The sequence below is a fragment of the Canis lupus genome, chromosome 23 (genome assembly GCF_003254725.2).
Source record: "Canis lupus dingo isolate Sandy chromosome 23, ASM325472v2, whole genome shotgun sequence".
Classification (NCBI taxonomy): Eukaryota; Metazoa; Chordata; class Mammalia; order Carnivora; family Canidae; genus Canis; species Canis lupus.
Window position 1 is genome coordinate 15,803,851 of NC_064265.1, and position 19,522 is coordinate 15,823,372.

Here is a 19,522-nt window from a genome sequence, read left to right on the forward strand (position 1 = left end):
GTCAATGGTGCTTCAGCCACAGGTTCAACTACCCACTAATAAAGGTTTTGACCTTGGATAATAGAAAAGCCATCTCTTGAACCACTTTATCCGGGACTGTTTTTCTATAATGGCCAAGGACAAACACCAAGATTTAGTGGAACACCTAAGTAAAAATAGCAACACCACCAGACAAAATTTTTGAATGAGACCTTGCTCTAGGCAGTCTCTATACACAACAGTATGAGTAGTTCAAAGACAATCTGTAAGTAATTCACCAAGAACCTAAACCAAACCCTAGGTCATAAAATCTTCATCCTTGTCAAAGAATTGGTTTCAGAGCATCTCAGGGGGATTTCAGTCAACAATGGCTGGGGCAGGCCTGGAGGGGTGAAGTCATTCTATAACATGGCTACCCAACAGCACTTTCTGCAATGATAGAAATGTTCTAGATATGCACTGCCCAACGGGGTAGGCTTTCGACTTACAGCTTTGGAGCAACTGAATGTGACTAATACAAATGAAGAACTGAATTTTTAATTTTCTTTAATTTTCATTCCATTTAACTTTCAATTGCCGTATATGTCTCCTGACTACCAGATTAGAGAATGCAGGTCTGGAAACTGAGGGGGGGGAGAGGGAGGACATAGTTACTGAGGACTGACTGTCTTGTCCAGGTAAGTGAGAAAGCACTGCTGGGAAAGCCATACACCAAGGGCAAGGAGAGCCCCATGACTTCATCTCACAGGCCACCTCCAACTGATAATGAATATCTGCTTCCAGAGCTAAGGCCTGAACTCATTAGGGAAGAGTGCTGGGAGGAACTAGCGATGTCTGACATGAAAACAGGAAGGAGAGCTGCTGGCACATGTGCTGTGATTTCATAATGCCAATAGGGTGAGAACTTAGACTCTAGCAGAAGCAGAGAGAAGTAGAGGAGGTAGCCAGGTTCTGAGGCTGTCAGAAGGTGGCAACTCTAGAAAACAGACTGGTTGGTAGTTCCTTCTCTACTGCCTTAAATGGAAGCTCTTGTAAAAATATGGTTAGGCAGGGATGCTAAATATATGCCTGTAGCCAGACAGCCAGGCAGCCACTGGTATCATATTATTTATTTAGCTGTTTCTTTATTATCTATTATATTATTCAGTTATTTACTTGTTTAGTTTCTGTCTCTCCCCCTAGAATATGGGCTGCATGAGAACAGGGACCATTCTGGGCCAGAAGATAGGTATTAAAGATTTTCAAAATGAGTACTCATGGCCAACCTTATTCATCAAAAATGTATCTGCAGGCCTCCTGCATGCAATGTACTGTGCTGGGGGAATGGGGGAAGAGAAATAGCTGTGAAATGGGGGAATGGGAATAGCTGTGAAAAAGATAAACCTAGGCCTATCCTCATGGCTTATATTAAATACCTAATGTACAATTAAGAATGTATGATAGATACCATATTGACAAGGACCAGACTTATGCAATAAGGAGGGAAAGGTGCAAATAAGGAAAAGCTTCCTTGGGGTATTAAACTGAATTTTGAAGGCTGAGTTGGGATTACCTGGATGACAGGGAAGTGAAGGGGGTGTGGGGAGAACTTTTCAGGCAAAGAAAATGGCTTGGGCAAAGGCTGTGGGCAGACAGGGTAAATTCCAAAAACTTAAAAAATAATAAATGAAACCAAAAACACCAGTATTACTGTCATCCAAATAGCAAGCAAGGCAGAACGGCAGGACAGCAAGCTGTCCAAGTCAGCTGGTGATGTTCTGAGTACCACAGCCCAGATTTGGCCCCTTGGACCTCCCAGACACCTGAAGCCACCCAGTATCATCTGAAGACATCCTTCCCAAGAATGACCACATGCACCTATGGACCCTATATTCCAGCACTTTTAACCAAATGATACACTCTTTTGTTGAATTTCTTAAATAAGGTCACAGAAAACCATGGGGGTGGGGGGGGAGGAAAGACTCATATCCAGCAAAACACAGACACACACTCAGACTTATGTAAGAGTTCACAGAAGACTTTGCTCATGTACTACTGAACTTGTTTCCAATCTAGACAGTTCTTAGAAAGTTAAAAATATTATTCCCATTTCGTAGTTGATAACACTCAAAAAAAAATGTGACTTGTGCAAGATTTCAGTAAGAATGGGGCAGAACTGGATTCAAAGTCACAGCACCAAGTCCCACTACCTTCCATACAAGAACAGTGTCTTTCCAACCAAAGGCCCCGTGAAAAAATACTGAGTCTGATCCTTAGTGACACCAACCCCACTAACCATGCAATTCTTTGACATTTTTCAAAGTTTTTATTTAAATTCCAGTTAACATGAAATATTAGTTTCAGTTGTACAACACAGTGATTCAACACATCCATACAACCTGGTGCTCATCACAAGTGTACTTCTGAATGCTCATCACCTATTTAACATACCCCCTCACTCATCCATCCCTACCCCTTCTGGTAAACATCAATTTCTTCTCTATAGCTAAGAGTCTTTTTCTTGGTTTGCCTCTCTTTTTCCATTTGCTCATTTTGTTTCTTAAATTCCACTTATCAGTGAAATCATATGGTATTTGTCTTTCTTTGGCAGACTTATTTCACTTAGCATAATACTCTCTAGCTCCAAGGCACCTGGGTGGCTCAGTCAGCTAAGCATCCTACTCTTGACTTTGGCTCAGGTCGTGATCTCAGGGTCCTGGGATCAAGCCCACATCAGGCTCCACACTCAGTGGGGAGTCTACCTGAGGCTTCTCTCTCCCTCTCCCTCTGCCCCTCCTGCCCCTCATCAAAATAAATAAATAAATCTTTTTAAAAATGCTCTCTAGCCACATTCATGTTGTTGTAAATGGCCAAGATGTCATCCTTTTTATGACTAAGTAATATTCCATTGAATATTTAGCATTTGTCAACTGGTGGACACCTGGGATGTTTCCATAATTTCACTATTATTGGTAATGCCTGCTATGAACTCTGGGGTGCATATATCTCTTTGAATCGATATTTTTGTATTCTTTGGGTAAATACATAGTAAAGTGATTGCTAGATTGTAAGGTAGTTATATTTTTAACTTTTTGAGGAAACTCCATGCTGTTTTCCAGAGTGGCTGCACCAGTTTGCATTCCCACCAACACTGTAAGAGGGCTCCCCTTTCTTCACATCCTTACCAGCACCTGCTGTTTCTTGTGTTTCTGATTTTAGCCACTCTGACAGGTGTGAGGGGATATCTCACTATAGTTTTGATTTGCATTTCCCTGATGATCAGTGATGTTGAGCATCTTTTCACATGTCTGTTGGCCATCTGGATATCTTCTTTGGGAAAATGTCTATTCATGTCTTCTCATTTTCTAATCAGATTATTCATTTTGAGGGTGTTGAGTTTTTTAAATTCTTTGTATTCTGTGGATCCTAACCTTTTATTAGATATGTCATTTGCAAATATCTTCTCCCATTCCACGGGTTGCCTTTGAGTTTGGTTGATTGTTTCCTTTGCTATGCATAAGGTTTTTATTTTAATGTAGCCCAGTAGTTTATTTTTTGCTTTTGTTTCCCCTGCCTCAGGAGACATATCTAGAAAGAAGTCGCTATGGTCAAAAAGAAGTTACTACCTGTGTCTTCCTCGAGGATTTTTCAACCATGCAATTTAAAAAAAAAAAAAAAAAACTTTAAAGAGAGTGAAAGAGAAAGAGAGAGCGAGTAGGGAGTAGAAGGTGGGGACAGGAGGAGGAGCAGAGGGAGAGAACATCAATCAGGCTCCACACCCCCCAACACAGAGCTCAACCTCAGAACTCTTGAGATCAAGACCTGAGCAGAAATTAAGAGTCAGATGCTTAATTGACTGAGCTACCTAGGTACCCCGCAACCATGCAATTTTTAAAAAATTATTTATCAAGGTGAATTTTGTCCTGTCAGTGAGGGCACTCCCCTGATGAACCTTCTCCAACCAGGGAAATCTCAGCATCTTCCTAAAACATACTTCATGGTTGGAGGCCATAAGGAGCTGCTTTAGAAAGTTCTACAGCCACTTATTCAGAAAAGTAATGGTATTCATCCAATTCAAATGCAAAGTCTTGTTTTGAACTATTTTTTAAGTCAATTTGGAGAACCTGGAATCATTCACAGGGCCTTATTAGTTCTGAAATACAATGAGTCATTTTCAGACTCCCGGATTGAATGCCCCAAAGCACTTTCAACAGTGACAGCTCTCATATCCTGAGAGTCTGCAATGATCCCTGTGCTTTAAATGTATCCTGTAATCAGGATGACCAACTGTCCTGGTTTATCTGGGACCCAGGGTTTCCAGGGACAGAGGACCTGGTCACTCCTAATACTCAAGTGCGGTAAGGGGAACTTACCCTTATCCATCACCTTAACCGATAAGAGAATTCAAATCAGTGTTCACGTGGTTTGTCCAAAGTCCTCAGGGCCTGCAGGACCAAACCTGGAGTTTGAACTGAGATCTGATTCCCAGGGGGTCAGTCCCACCCCAGCCCTCTGGGTAACCAGAGCACACAAGTGAGCTAGAGAGATGGACATCCTTGGGTACTAAAATGTAAATGAATACCTCAAACCTTCTACTTCTCTGGAGAATTCTCACCTTTCTACCTTTTGAAGTGGAGAGATTTTTTTTTTCAGGACCAAAATAAAACTGGGAGAACTCTCTTGCCTTAAGCTCAATGTCCTGATTTGCATGTCAATGCCAGCAGTGTTATTTCACCTAAGGGCTGCTTTTAAAACACCCAGAGCAGAGAAAGCAGTCTGGGCTGGGAAAGTAACCAGTAAGTTGTGGAGAACAGGCCACGTCAGGACTTCAGCAGGTGTGGAGTCACACCTGGTGAAGCAGAAAGAGTAAGAGTCCAACAGACTTAAATTTAAATTCTTCTCTGGCATGTACAAGCTCTGTGATCTTAGAGCTAATAGCAGTCATTTTGCAGGATTACTGTGGAGCATAAAATGAGATCACCCAAAGTGAATCCACCTTGCTCTATGACTGGCACATGAAAATCACTCCATAAATGTTGGTTCACCAACAACCCCCAAGAAAGGAAACCCAAAATAACTCTTCTGTGTAATCTCCTCAAACTTCCACTAGGTTTTCTGAAACATAAACCTATGTGAAAATAATAGGTTGTATCAATAATAAAAACACAAATAACCCATTTAAAAAAAAAAATAAACCACTAAAGATTTGAATAGACTTTTCACCAAAGAAAAATACAGATGGCAAACAGGCCATAAAAAACATATTCAACAGTATTTGTTAATAAGACAATAAAAATTAAAGCCACAACAAGACATTACTACATACCTACTAGAATGAATTAAATTAAAAATATTGACAATACCAAGTGTTGACAATGTTGTGGAGCAACTGGACTTCTCAAGCATGGATGGTAGAAATGCATGCTGGATCAGTACATTTGGAACAAGCTATATTTGAAAACAGACTGGTAGCTTCTTAGAAAGTTAAATATACTTATAATATGACCCAGCAGTCCCAGTCCTAGGAGTTTACCCAAGACAAATAAAAATGTATGTCCACAAAAAAAATGTTTCTTAATTAAAGTCAAACACAGTACTACCCAAATGCCCATCAACGGATAAATGGGCAAACAATATGTGGTATTCCACACAATGAAATACTATTCGGTAAAAAAAAAAAAAAAAAGAGAGAGAGAGAGAGAGAGAGAGAGAGAAGAGAACCTACTGATGCAAACATCAAAATGAGTGAATACCAAATATATTTTGTTCAGCAAAAGAAGTCAGATGCAAAGGACTATACGCTATTTGACTTCATTTATATGCAATTTTGGAAAAGGCTGGAGTAGGGTGAGGGAACTGTCTGCAGGGGGCCACAAGAGAAGTCTTTGGAGCTGACAGAAATATTCCACATCCTGTTTGGGTAGTGGCTACACAGGCATATACAACTGTCAAAATTTACTGAACTGTACACTTCAGAAGGGTGAATTTTACTACTTGTAAATTATGCCAGGAAATCTCACCTTAAAGAGAAAACAGAGGGTAAAATACAAGGGATCAAACCTGGGGAGGGGATGCAATCCTGTGAAATGGGTGGAGGGGGAAGTGTGGACAGATGGACAGGGCAGGCCCTGCCACTGGCATTGTGAATGCGACCTGACTCGCACCATTGGTTATTACAGCAGCAAACTCAGAAACAGGAGTCGTTTATTAGTGTCTCTATATTACCCAGTCTCATTTCATTTGGTTACTTCTAATGCTTGCTAGGTCAACACTTCACTTTTTAAAAAAATGTGTTAAGTGGCCCCACTTACAAAGAATTTGCCTTGTGTTCTCATCTCTCTGATGGTCCTCCCATCCTACAGAATCATGATCCGTGCATAAGTGTGTCTCCCCCATGAAACTGTGGGTTTCTCTTTCAAGTCTGTGATCTCAGCATCTAGAGGGTGTATAATGAGTGTGGACAGACACATCAAGTCAGTATTCAATATCAACTGCTATTAATAAGTGCCCACTATGTGCCGGGCATGGCGCTGGAAGGGTGTGTGCTCAGGAAGGAACAGCTCGCCCCCAACATGTGCCATCCAAAATGAGGAACATACTGTCGGCCTCCTCCTGCAGGACTCTCTCCATAGTATGTAAGGTCCAAATGTAAGCACAGGAACGTACTGACACGTGGATTCAAAAGTCAAAGAAAATGCTTTAGGGCTTTGAGCAGAAAACCAACTTGCTTTAATTCAGGAGTGGACCAAAAAAAAAAAAAAAATGTCAATGCATTTCATTCATTCTAATGGGCAGCAGTTCCATGGAAGATCTCAGTTTTAAAATATCAGAGCCCAATCACATTCGTCCTGAGTCTGTTCAGCAGATGTGAAACACATCACTGATTTCATTTTATAAGTGGGAAACCTAGCCTGTACATAAGCAATAGAAGACTCAATTTTCCTCTGTTTTCTTTCTTTTCAAATGGTAGGAAATTAATGCTAAAAAAAAATATTTCAGGTTCTTGTTTAAGTGCATTTGTCTGATTCTCACCTTTTCTCTTTGCCTCTATTTCTCTCTTTTCTTTTCTTTTCTTTTCTTTCCTTTTCTCTCCTTTCCTTTTGGCTTCCCTCTCCATCCCCCTCTAGCCCCTCCCATCCTGTACCTCTCTAGAAGAGGAGTTACACCAATTGTTTTGCCCCTGGTATCCATTCCCCCTTGATCTTCTAAGAGCACCTTGATTTTCCTCCTCAGGGACTATACTCCTTCCAAAGAATACAATTTTCAAGAACCTTCGATGTAATGCCCACTCTTCCCTGACCAAAAGGCAGGTATCTGATCCAAGCAAAGTCCATTAGATAACCTTGCCCTGGACTTTGGCTCCTGAGCAGAGTGACAGAAAGTCAAAAAGCTGGCTGGAATTTATTCTTCTTGTGTCAGTATCCTTGGGAGATGGTTCCTCACTCTCTGCGACTTAGATCTTCTGAGATCGCCTGGCTTCAGTGTTTCTCAAAACCAGTTTTATCATTTCTCCTTTGATTCTGCGATTACCTTATGACCTCACAATGATACCCTTTTGCTCAAATTAAAGTCAGATTCTATTGCTTGCAAACAAAGAACCCGAAAGGAACAACTTTTTAGTTCAAACATTTTTTTAAGTCTTAAAATGTGCCACCTACTTCTCCCAAGAAGCCATAAATATAGTGTATAAAAACAGGGCTATGCATTTGCTTTATTATCTTATTATTTATTATATTCTCTTATTGTTGCATGTACCCCTGGGTCTTGGACTGGAATGCAGGGGTCTTCTGACCTGGTCCTCCTTGGCTTCCCTGAGAGAGGTCTGTTGATAAGTCAAGATAAAGGGTAGGGCAGCCCCGATGGCTCAGCGGTTTAGCGCCACCTTCAGCCCAGGGCCTGAGTCTGGAGACCGGGGATGGAGTCCCACATCGGGCTCCCTGCATGGAGCCTGCTTCTCCCTCTGCCTGTGTCTCTGCCTCTCTCTCTCTCTCTCTCTTTCTGTGTGTGTCTCTCATGAATAAATAAGTAAAATCTAAAAAAAAAAAAAAAAAAGATAAAGGGTAACTCTTTCCTAAACTCCTGCCCACGAGAAAAATACCTCAAGGCCCACAGAACAGAATCAGGTCAATGAGCACCAACTTGGTCTGACTGGTGAATAGTGTATCTGTAGCATTTCCAGCCCCACAAACCTCTGGGAAACTGAAAATTCTAGGTGAACGTAGAGCCCCAACTCATTCTCCTTTTCAGAACCCTGACACAAGGGTAGTAATAATAATCACAATTATTAACAATTGCTGAGCAGTCAGTACGTATGAAGCATTGGATAATAAACTGTATATAGCTTATCTTGTTCAAGATGTATAATAATAATTATTATTCCTATTTTACAGATGAAAATACTGATGTTTGGAAAGGTCAAGGTCTTACTGAGGTTAAGACCAAGTGAAAGACAGAGCCAGCAGCAAATGCAGGTCTTTCTGATTTCACTCTTAATCAGAAAGCCAGCGCTCTTAATCACAATGACATGGTGCCTAATGTGGACAAGTTTCTGCTTCTGTGCTGGAAATCAGAGTTCACCTGGCTAATGTAATACAAAAATGAAAGGGCTTCCATTATTTTTCATGCCAGAAACAAACACCCAAGGGGTTAGGCATCAAAGTGAACTGTCTTGATTTTATCAATTGCCTTTTCTCCTCTACTTGCCACTTGAGACTTTGCTGTCCTCTGTGTACTGACAAACCCTATCTTACCTGGCGCAGGAATGTTTTTCAGGATAAAATAAAAAAAGAAGACTATCACTCCCCATAAGTTAACAGCACTCAAGAGCTTTGCCAAAGTTGTAATTCCCCTAGGGCTCACTGCAGCAGGATGCAGATCCCCTGGGACCTCAACCTTTGTACTTCACAAGCTGCTCCTACCCAGCAGAAAAAAAGGGGGGATAGTTAATGCCAATTAAATTTGGCTCTTAAATACTCTCTCAAAGACCTTTCAGGTGTAAAGAAAGTCTTAAATCCTAGAAGGATAAAATGAAAAACCTCAATATGTTTACAAATTCGCTCACTAAATGTTGACTGGACAAGTTGAGCTAATAGTACTGTGCCAGAGTTAATTTCTTCATTGTGATATACGTAGCATGATTAAGAAGGATGTTAACAGTAGAGGAGTCTCGGTAAAGAGTTTATGGGAACTCTGTCTTATGTTTGCAACTCTTTTATAGATCTAAAGTTATTTCAAAATTAAAGGATTTTAAAAATGTCTTGACAGGCTGGATAAGAGATTCCCTGCAGCAACCTCCATAAGACTGATGACTTAGGACAGTGTCACTGATGAAAAGCAGTTGAAATGAGAATCTTGAGTCACATTCATCAGTGAAGTATCACTGGTAGCAACAGCGCACAGAGTCTCTCTGGTCCAAAACCACAAGAAGATGTATTTTTCAAATCAAGGCTTTAATGAGAACTGAACAAAGAGGAAAGCTTGGTCATGAGACCTCACACGTGGGCCATGAACATACATTTCACAGTAAATGGTGTGTGTGTGGGGGGGGTGTACACATGTATGTGTTGAAGGGGGAGGAAAGAGGGGGGAAGAAAAGGGGAGAACACATGAACAAGATGAAGCTACAGGAGACCAGAAAGAATCATTTACGTCACTCATCTGGGATCAAGGGAAGAATTTACACATTTGTATAAGTAGCTAGATAGCACAGATGGAGTGAGTTACTGGGTGCTGGTCCTCAACATAAGGAACTTTAACTTTTCCAAAGAAAGTTTCAGAAATATTTATCCAGGAGTTATTCAGCATAAACAAAGCATTTCAAAAGAGTTTTAAATGGCACTAAAAAAATGAAATATCTAAGGCCTGCAGAGAACTCTGCAAGAAAGTTTTGAGGATGATCAAATCCAGGGAGGAGAACTCTTTCGAGGACAGGAAGGTCTCTTACTTAAGGGCATGACCATGCATCTGCAAGGCCAGAAGAAAAAGGTTCTGTTCAGATTAGAGAAACTCTTTTCTGACACGAGAAAGAAGTGCTTGAGATAATGGGTGAGGAAATATCTCTAGGTCCCCAAAGGGGGGACCACTTTGTCTTTGGATGTCATTGCAAGGAGAGGAAACTGGTTTTTTGTGAAGGTTTAATATAAACCTGCCTGCAAGCACAGAGGAGGAATAAATGGTCGATTTAGGGTCGACGCCAATTCATGGAATCAAAGCGTATATAGTGTGTAGCTGCTTTAACATTTCTCCAAAGAGTAGTTGGTAGAGAGGAATCAGGCATTGTTATTCTAGGAACAGAAAGTGCCAGTCACATCATGAAACTCTGGTGTAAAAAATCCTTTGACTGATCCAGTTTTCTAACCTTTCCTCTTATTTCAGAGACTTTCTGAGAACGTATAACCATGCACCTGCAATTGAGGAGACAAGCTGATCTGGCACTAAGCTCTGATTTCCTTTCCAATAAGACAACTGGGGTAAATTCATGACAAAAAAAAATCATGGCCCCCAAATCAGAATCTGAAAAAAAAAAAATGCCATTGCTCCCTGGATACCTTATTTGATGGGGAGGGGAGTCATATCCATTGACATCCTATTTACAGTACCCTTCCTTGGAGGAAGATTTAAGATAAAAGAGTATTCAAATTTCGTATTTCATTACTTTCATGAGTGAAAATACAAGTCCACTTCATTACAACTGTACATTATTGTGTTTAAAGCCTATCACAATAATAGCCTCGCTTCACCCCAAACAGCTTGGTAAAACCACATACCACTTTATCCCACTTTGTCTTCCATTTATATTTTAGTAGAATAATTTGGTCAGACACCCAAAAGCCCACTCCCGCTAATGAAACCAGGATTTGCCACGAAAAATCAATTTATGACTTGCCTTAGTATCCATGAAAGACAAAAAGAGTTATTAAAGTCTGAAACACAGCAACTGTCCTCAAACTCAGAAGAGCCAGTAGCAGAGGCAAACAAAGGGTTAACACAGCTGCTTTCTGGCTTAAGAGGAGGATTCAACATGATTTTTTAAGGCAAACACCTGGAGGGGAAAAAAAGTAGTATTTTGTTTCCACCTCAAGAAATTGCAGACAAACGGAAAGCAAATCACATCAGTGGAATACTCAATTATCTGAACATGCTAATTAACGATATGTAATCAACCCGCTTTCAGGCCTGTCTTCACCTGCTGTAATTTTGTAGTGCATTGCCTTCCTTATTCCTCACAACCGGTAGAACATTAGACAGTCTGCATGGTGCATCAAAGGGAAACAAATAAGCACAGATTTTTGCTGATGGCAGGAATTTCTCATGCTCAGGGCACATGAACCAACAATATGGAAATAGCAGCACTGGTTGTATATTTTAATTATTCCCACCTATTCTGCAAAAGACACTTAAAGTTGGATTAAGTAATATCATACTCGGTTATGGTTATTTCATATAACTGAGCGCACACAGTCATTTAAAGTAGTAAATATGCAGTCATGACAGAATTAAATATTCATGAAATCAAGAGCAACTGGAAAGCTGAGGGTATCAGAATATTAAAATTCATCATAGTTTTTACAATGTAAATCTTGTGTGCATTTGTAAGGCACCCCGGTTCCGTTAGTGTGTGTTCAAATTCCCGTTCCGTGGTAGACTGCCCTTTAAATCACAATATTGATTTGGGTAGATAAACAACAATGCCAATCCTTACCTCAGTTTCAAAATTCAAAACAATTCTGAACATTTGCAAATACCAACTTGTTAAGTGAGCCTGTCTCCAAATACAGAACAGCAACCCTCAACGTGATCCCCATGTGTTTCGGGTATTATTTGTTTAATCCACTAGTACCTTCAGGAAGGTCCAACAGAAACCCAAGGCAAAATCTCCGAGGAGGAGCGCTCGGTGCCATGCAATCCTCCTCTAAGCAGGCGAGGTGGCTATTTTCTTAAGTGATCAAAACTGAGAAAGTATATTGACTGACCCTTCTTTGGTATCCTGCTCTGTTACACCAACTTTTCCCCACGATTAGCAGTTTCAAAAATGCATTAACAAATACATGTGCACACTTCACACAGATACACCTGAACACCACACCAGCTTCCACAAAACGGAACTCCAGGCGTGAATGGAAAAAGACTGTGCTCAGAGACCAAGCTGTAATAAATACACTCTCATAATATTACCAAGGCAGTATTTTCTATGCCGTTTCCTTTCCTTTACAATTTTCTCAACAGAAGAAACAGCACCAGAGAATGATGGCATTTGAGCAATCTCTTACTGGAATCCAATTACCTGAAGAACTCTCCTCTCCACAGTAAGAAGTAGCTATCCCCTGGTCTACAATGACACAGCAGGGCTGCAAAAGATTTCCAGGGCTCATCTGCTGCCAGGCACCTGGTCCCTTGCCCTCCTAGCTAGCAGGGTGCCCGCCGAGGAGGAGGAGGAGGAGGAGGAGGAGGAGGAGGAGGAGGAGGAGGAGGAGGAGGACCTCGAGTTTAGAGCTGGGTTAGGCAGCGCTCCCCGTTCTGCAAATGAGCCAAACTTTGCTCCCATTGTTGCCATCTTAAGGTCGATGTCACCTCCCTCCAAGGAGTCTCAGAAGCCACTTGGGAGCTCCTGGAGACACGCTTCCCCTTGACCTACATCATCTGAATAAGCCTTGGTCCACTGTGGTGTGCACAGGCAAAGGTCTGTGAGCACGGCTCTCCGGGGACGCTGTGCTCTACCCTGGGCACCACATCGCATGTACCAGAAGACTTTTCTGGGCACACACCTCTGAACACGGAAACCAGGACAGCCTCCTGCACGCACACGCACACGCGCGCGCACACACACACACACACACACAGACACGCGCGCGCGCGCCTTCCAGTTCGGAAAGTCACTCTCTCCCGGCGACGGCCCTCCCCAGCCTCACGCCCTCTCCACATCTGCAACCCCCAGCACCGCACAAACCGGGGAAGGGGTGGGGGGAGCGGAGGGGTTCAAGTGACAGCCACTACCAGAGATGCTCGGTTCTGTTCAAAAGGTGTCACAGCTCCAACACTGTGCACCTACCTTGCTCTCGCCTCTCGCGCTGCCGGGTCTCGCGTCGGGATCGTCGCTGTCCTCCGCGCCCGCACTCCCGCCGGGCACTTCATCCTGAGCCGGCGGCGGCGGCGGCGGCGGCGGCGGCGGCTGGGGCTGGGGCTGGGGCTGGGGCTGGGGCTGGGGCGGCTGTGGCGGCGCCTGGCAGGCTCCGCCAGCCCCCTGGGAGCGGGGGATGGGCTCCGGGCGCGGAGAAACTCCCTCAACATCCATCTCCATCTTCCCATTCACTGGAGGGCAAGACAAAAGCGGAGCGGGGACTTGGCAGCGGCGCCCGGCGGCTCCTCAGCTGCCCGCGGCACGCATGGCTCGCCGAGGAGGGGCCGCCTCCCGCGCGCCCTCCCTCCTGCCGCCCCTCGCCGCGCTCCCCGCAGCTCCGCTCGCCCGCTCGGCTCGGGCGCCGGCGGCGTCTGGGCCGGGGCGCGCGGGGAGCGGGGGGCCGCGTGTCCTTGGAGCGGCGGCCTTCGGGCGCCCCCGGCAGCCCCGCTAGGCAGAGCGCATCGCGGCGGCGGCGGCGGCGGCGGCGGCGGCGGCGGCGGCGGCGACGCCTCCCAGCCGCGCGCCCAGCCCCGGGGCCGCCCGGGGACTTGCTCTCCAGCCGGGCCTCCAGAGTCGCGGCGCTCGCCGGCCTCTCCGGGGGCCCCTCGGCGTCTCCCCTCCCCTCCGGCCTTCGGAACAAAGTTACTGCAAGGACCGCCGGGCGAAACGGCGGGGAGGGGGCTGCCCGGCGCCTGGGAGCCCTGCGGTCCCCGCCCGCTGACCGAGCGCCGACCCCTCACCTTTGGCCTCGCCCCGGCGGCGCGCAGGGCCGGGAAAGGAGGGGCTCCCGACCTGCACCCGGGGGCGCGCGGAGGGCGGAGGGCCGGGGCCGGGGCCGGGGCCGGGGCGCCCCCCCGCCCTCCCCCGCGCCGAGCGCGTCCCGGGCTCAGCCCTCCGGAGCGTGCGTGTGTGTCCTCCGGGGGCCGCCGCCGCGCAGCCCCGCGCTGGGGAGCTGGATGGAGAGAGCAGAAGCAGCGGGCCGGGCGGCTCCGCGCGGGGAACCCACCTACCCTCGCCTCCGGCCCGGGAAGGGGTGGGGCCCCGCGGGGACCCGAGGACGCGAGGCTCGCGGCGCGCCCCGCTCGGGCGTCAAGGTCGGCGGGGAGGGTCGGTGCGGGAGGCGGACGGCGCGGCGGGAGGTCGGGGCGGGCTCCGCAGGGCAGGGCAGGGCAGGGCCCCCCGAGGTGCCCGCGGCGACCCCCGGCCAGGCGGCGAGCGGCGTCTGCAGAGAGAGGTACATGGGGGTGACGAGGCTAGTCCTGGGAATTCCTACATCGGGGCTCACCGGGGTCAGGTGATCAGCACGACTTCTAGATTGAACGCCACTCGGTACTGGGGGAGTAGCTTACAACTTCTTGGGAACTGCTGACTGCAACTCTGCACGTCCAGGAGGGACCCTCCAGCAGCTGTGGAGAGAAATAGCAGGTTATTAAGAACCTGTTTAATATTAAATAGAGCCCATTGTTCTGGGCTCTGAGTTCCATAATGCCCCCAAATGGATCAGCAGATAAATGAACTATTCATGCATTTCTTAGCAGAGGGTGGCCTTTTTTCCATAGCATATAATGTATCACGGATAACGCTTACCTAATGAGACTAGAAAATTGCATTGTTCGTGACTGCTTTGCGTTACCTTAAGACAACTTCGCCGTATCAAGACTCTGTCTCAACAGATGCAGTTGCACAAGAACACATCATTAGGCCCTATCCTTCAGTTCAATCTCTTAATCTCTGACTCGGCCTATAAACGTGACAGAAATTAATTGCCACTTTAATCGTGTAGACAGCCAATCTGGATATTGCAATGTGAGCATGCTTTTGCAAAGAAGTTTGGGAACTGAATTCCTCATTCGCTTTTTCTTCAGAATTCCTGAAAAACAGACTTCAAGCTCATTTTCCAAGTTGGGATCCTATTTAAAATAAAATGAGCTGGCATTAGTCTGAAATGCACTCTAGGACATAGGACCCTTTATGTAGTAATATATCAGCCAAAAACAGAGAGCTATGTGCCTACTCTCCATTTCCTCCCCAGTATATTATAATAAATCAATTTTTATAGTATTTTTATAACAGTAAATTAGATTGTAGGTGTAAAGTGCTCAGCAGAGTGCGTTAGTGCGCAGTGAGCACACCACAATCACTGCCTGTTATGCTGAAAATAGTAAGATGATAGAAATTCACTTTGAGCACCCATCTGAGGACCTTGATTTAGGAAGAAGAAATTGTTAGCTTAATCTTTTTATATAAATTATTCTAAAAGATATTTTGTATCTTTAAAGAATGAAGCCCCTTCTGAAGACAGGAGGAAAGTCAGTGTGGTGTTTTGTGCAATAAAGTTTTGAATTTGTCAGATTTTCCTTCCACAGTGTAGAAGTAAAAATTACATGTCAGGTCCAACAGGAGCTCGGAACAGCTGACTGGTAAGTTATTATTCTTACATGCTTGTCACTTCCAAATGTGTTTGTGAACTTCTTTCAAGGCTTAAATGAAGATTAAATCAAAATAAAGATACAATACTTCAACTAAATTTGTTCTAAATTTAGGCATGTGCTTGTAAAGAGTCCCACTGTTAAATGCAAATATTTTTCTTTCTCTGCCCTTCTATTTTTTGGGGACACAGATTTTTTTTTTGCATCTGTCATAAGTAAATATGGGCTCAGAAAATATATTACATTTCAAAACTGTTGATTGCACCTAATTATGCATGTAAATTGCTACTTCAAGCATGCAGACAGCTTGCAACATTTTGAAAATTTTGCCCTAGTAGTCATCTGAGGTATTTGTGTTACTATTTTGCTTTTGCCTTAAATGACTTCATTTCCCGATTAGTCTCCTGATAATGATGGATCTATGAATAATTTTGACCTTTTGATGTCTCTCTTTTAGATGATTCAAATTAGCAAGTCAGCACTTTCAACACAAATCACCCTTCTTATTATTTACACCAGACCATTTGATGTTTTGAGTCATTGAGATGAGAGTTTACCGAACGATGTCCTGAAAGAACCAAGTAACCCGTTGCTACTCAAAATGTGGTCAATGGCCCAGTAGCATCCCGACACCTGTATTGTTAGAAATGCAGTCTCAGGTCCCACCCCAGACTTACTGTATCATAGTGTGCATTTTAACAAGTTCCCCACGGGATTCCTACCACATGCAAGTTTGAGAAGCACTGCTCTAATAAATACATCAAATGGTTGGCCTTTCTACATTATAATTGTCTTTGGCACTATTCCCCTAAAATACTACTGGGAGAGACTGATTAGGAAAACACAATGGCAGAAAAAAGATTTTTTTTTTTTTTTTTGTTATGATCTTATTGTCCCTTCCTGCCCTCCCCTCCAGGATCTCAGTGTTGCATAATAAGAAGTTACAGAAATTAAGAATACAACTATGTTGTATCTCTGGTAGTCGATTAGAAGTATACAATTTTCTCACACCAGTAATCATTCACCTAAAACGAAAGAGCATTTTATCTTGAATAATAAATTTTATGCAAACGTGTAGAACTAGTTCCTTAAAAGCTTTGGTTATTTTTGAGCTTCTGCTTGAGACTTGAACGTCCACAATCTCCCCTCTGCCTGGATTATTGATACTATCTGTTACAATGCAAGCAGAAACCACCTAGTTTGTGCACTGACAGTCTAATAAAGCCTCAGTAATTTGGCATAAAGGTGGACTAAATTATATGCTGCAGTATTTTTAGGCACTAAAAGAACTTGTCACTTGAAAGATTTCTTTAAAGCACATTGGCATAGATCAATAAATTATTACTTTAAAAGGCCATTCAGCACAGTCGTTCTCACCTTGAAGGTGCATGGTATCACCTGGGGAAAGCTGTTGAAAATGCAGGTTATGACTCAGCGGGACAGGATCTGGGCCAGAGAATATGCATTTCTAACAAACTTCCAGGTGCAGCCAGTGCTTCAGGTCCTCAGGCCTAACAGACTTGCTTTATCATCATTAATGGTTCCTAAAATGGTGATCACTTGGAGAGTGATCACTTGAGGATTTTTTAAATCTGTGATGCCCAGACCACCCGCCCCCAGACTAATTCAGTCAAATTTGGGGGTGGGGTGAGAGCTAGGCATCAGTGGTTTTTAAACCTACCCAAGTAATAATGATAACGAGGCAAGATTGGAAATCAATTCTGTAAATCTGTGATTCTCCAAGTGCGGTCCCCATACCAGCAGCAGCAGCAGCACTTGGGAGGCAAATCTAAGTGCTGACTCTCAGGCTCCAGCCTAGACCTGCTCAGTAGCTACACTTTAAGATCCCCAGGTGATGTGGTTGCCCATTTAAAGTTTAAGAAGCACAGAAGCAACCTGATTGCTACCCCTTTATCTCTTGGCTCCTTATGGATCTACACCCTTTCTAAAAGTTTGTAGACCCCTCATGGATGAAGTTCCAGTTGAGAAGAGAAATCCACAGCATGCCCAGCTGTTTTCATAGCTCTCTGATTAGTGGCACTGCCCAGTATAAGTTTCCGAAGTGATAGAAATGTTTTCTATCTGTGCTCTTTGATAAGTAGCCACAAGCAACATGTGGCTATTGGGCATGTGAATTATGTCTAATGTGGCTGAGAAACTTTTAATTGTAATTTTATTTCCTTTTAATTGATTCATATTTAAATGGCCTCATGTGGTTACTGGCTCCCCTATTGAACAGAGCAGCTCCAGAGTAATCATCCTTCCTGTTGCTCAACCCTTATTCAAATTCCCAGGTTGAACACAGGCCCCTCCTGCTCAGTTTTTTATGTATTAATCCCCAGTGAATGCATCAGGATGAAAAACATCTGCCTTGCCACCTCATTTACATAATAAGTAACATTATGCTTATTATTTTGAATGAGAGGAGTTTAACTTGAATTAAATGCCACCAAAAGTTGTCAAAACCTTTTTCATAGTATTCATAATTACGTAGCTTTAATTTTACAGTCTTTTCAAACGTCAGCACACATGGGGTGCATTTGGAACTGCCTTAAGAAAAAGAGACAAAAGAGTGCAAATAGATTTTGGGTATGAGACACAGGAAGATACCCCCTCCCCCAACATCTTATTGGCGCGTAATGGAAAGTTGCATAAATTAACAGTGGATCTCTGTCGCAAAAAAATACCAAAAACTTGAAGATTCTTCTCAAAATGGAAGATATAAAACAAAGGAGTGGGATCAAAGAGCTTAGATACCAGAAGATAGCAAATGAAATTCAAAGTAGAAATGTACTCTACAATTACCCTGAATGAAAATATCTAATCTGTGGAATGGGGCAGGGGAGGTGGCATGGAGGAGGGAGAGAATGAAACAAAGATACTCATTATCTGAAGACAAGCACCAAGGTCCAGAGTCTTCCCTTCTCCAAGATGAGAACAAGCAACAAGAACCAGTAGTTACATGAGCCCTGCCTACCGGCTACCAGGTGCACCCGATACATCATCCCCTGCAATCCTCCCAACAACCCTGAGGTGCAGACGATCAGGAGGGAGATTATTCAGAAGACATCATTTTAACTGACACATCTCAGAACAAAAAAGCAAATCCCTACTTGAGAGGGAAGAGGACAGTGTTAAAATAAAGCCGGCCCTTTCCTTTGAAAAGGTCATGTGTCATTTCCAAGCTGAATTAGGCACAGCCTGTCTTATAAAAGGAGGCTACCGCTAGGAAAATATTTCATCATCATCATATTCATATTTCATCAGGATCTCTGCCTTTCCCAGCTGCTGATTTGGTGCTGTGTGATACAAGATTATGCCCACAAAGAAATGTGTAGCTAAGGGCAACAGCCTCACTTCTGAGGACGGTCACTTCATAGCAACTGAAACCAATAAATAGACTGCCGTGTTGTCCTCAGAAAAGAAACTCCAAGGGACTTCAGACAATATGATTTCAGGAGGTTGGCTGCCAACTCAGAGGCCATTCAAAATCTCGTTTTGACTCTCATGCAGGCATCTTCAGATCCCCTCCACCAGACTCCTTTTCTGCAGAAAGTGAGGACAAGTTTCTTTATAATCCACATCAATCTACCTCAGAAGGGAGGAGGCAAAGTAACGATGAAAGAAAAAAAAATATTTACTCCCTTCCCCCAATGGACAACAAAGGCCAGACCCAGTTCTATGTTCATACCACTTTGCTGATGTCCCATGCCTAACAACGCAGCTGATTAAAAATTAAGCCACATGCTCTGAGCATGGTTGTAGGCAATGTTTGGAAGATTCCCTCACCCTTTACTTGTTGAAACATACACGTTTCTTGGCTAAAGTTAAAGGTGTGGCTTATAGACATAAGGATTTCCAGGGATCCTGAACTTTAATTTCTGGGTCACCTGAAAATATTCCAGAACATTGCAGCTTTAAGAGCAGTCTGCTCTGACAATATTGGAGCACTTCTGCCTAGCGAGAGTGCCTGTTTGGTTTCCTGTGTCTTGTATAGAATGCCAGCTTTGCTGAGCTG

At 43.9% G+C, this 19,522-nt stretch overlaps 1 protein-coding gene and 1 long non-coding RNA gene across 14 annotated transcripts in view; both read right to left on the bottom strand.

Moving 5' to 3' along the window:
- Positions 1-12,389, bottom strand: part of LOC112668658 (uncharacterized) — a 157,390-nt gene extending 145,001 nt beyond the window's left edge. Inside the window, exon 1 of the long non-coding RNA XR_003141769.3 lies at positions 12,242-12,389. This is a non-coding gene — a long non-coding RNA (uncharacterized LOC112668658). The remainder of the gene's footprint in view (positions 1-12,241) is intronic.
- Positions 1-17,511, bottom strand: part of RBMS3 (RNA binding motif single stranded interacting protein 3) — a 1,287,947-nt gene extending 1,270,436 nt beyond the window's left edge. For 4 of the 13 annotated variants that reach the window (XM_025461063.3, XM_049099707.1, XM_049099708.1 and 1 more), the window contains exon 1: positions 13,007-13,405. In XM_025461063.3, coding sequence (XP_025316848.1) covers positions 13,007-13,255 — 249 coding nt within the window. In that variant the 5' untranslated portion in view covers positions 13,256-13,405. Of the gene's footprint in view, positions 1-13,006; positions 13,409-13,815; positions 13,927-14,360 lie in introns of those variants that run through there. The other 9 variants (XM_049099711.1, XM_049099704.1, XM_049099706.1 and 6 more) reach the window with 6 other exon arrangements.
- Positions 17,512-19,522: the final 2,011 nt, after the last annotated feature.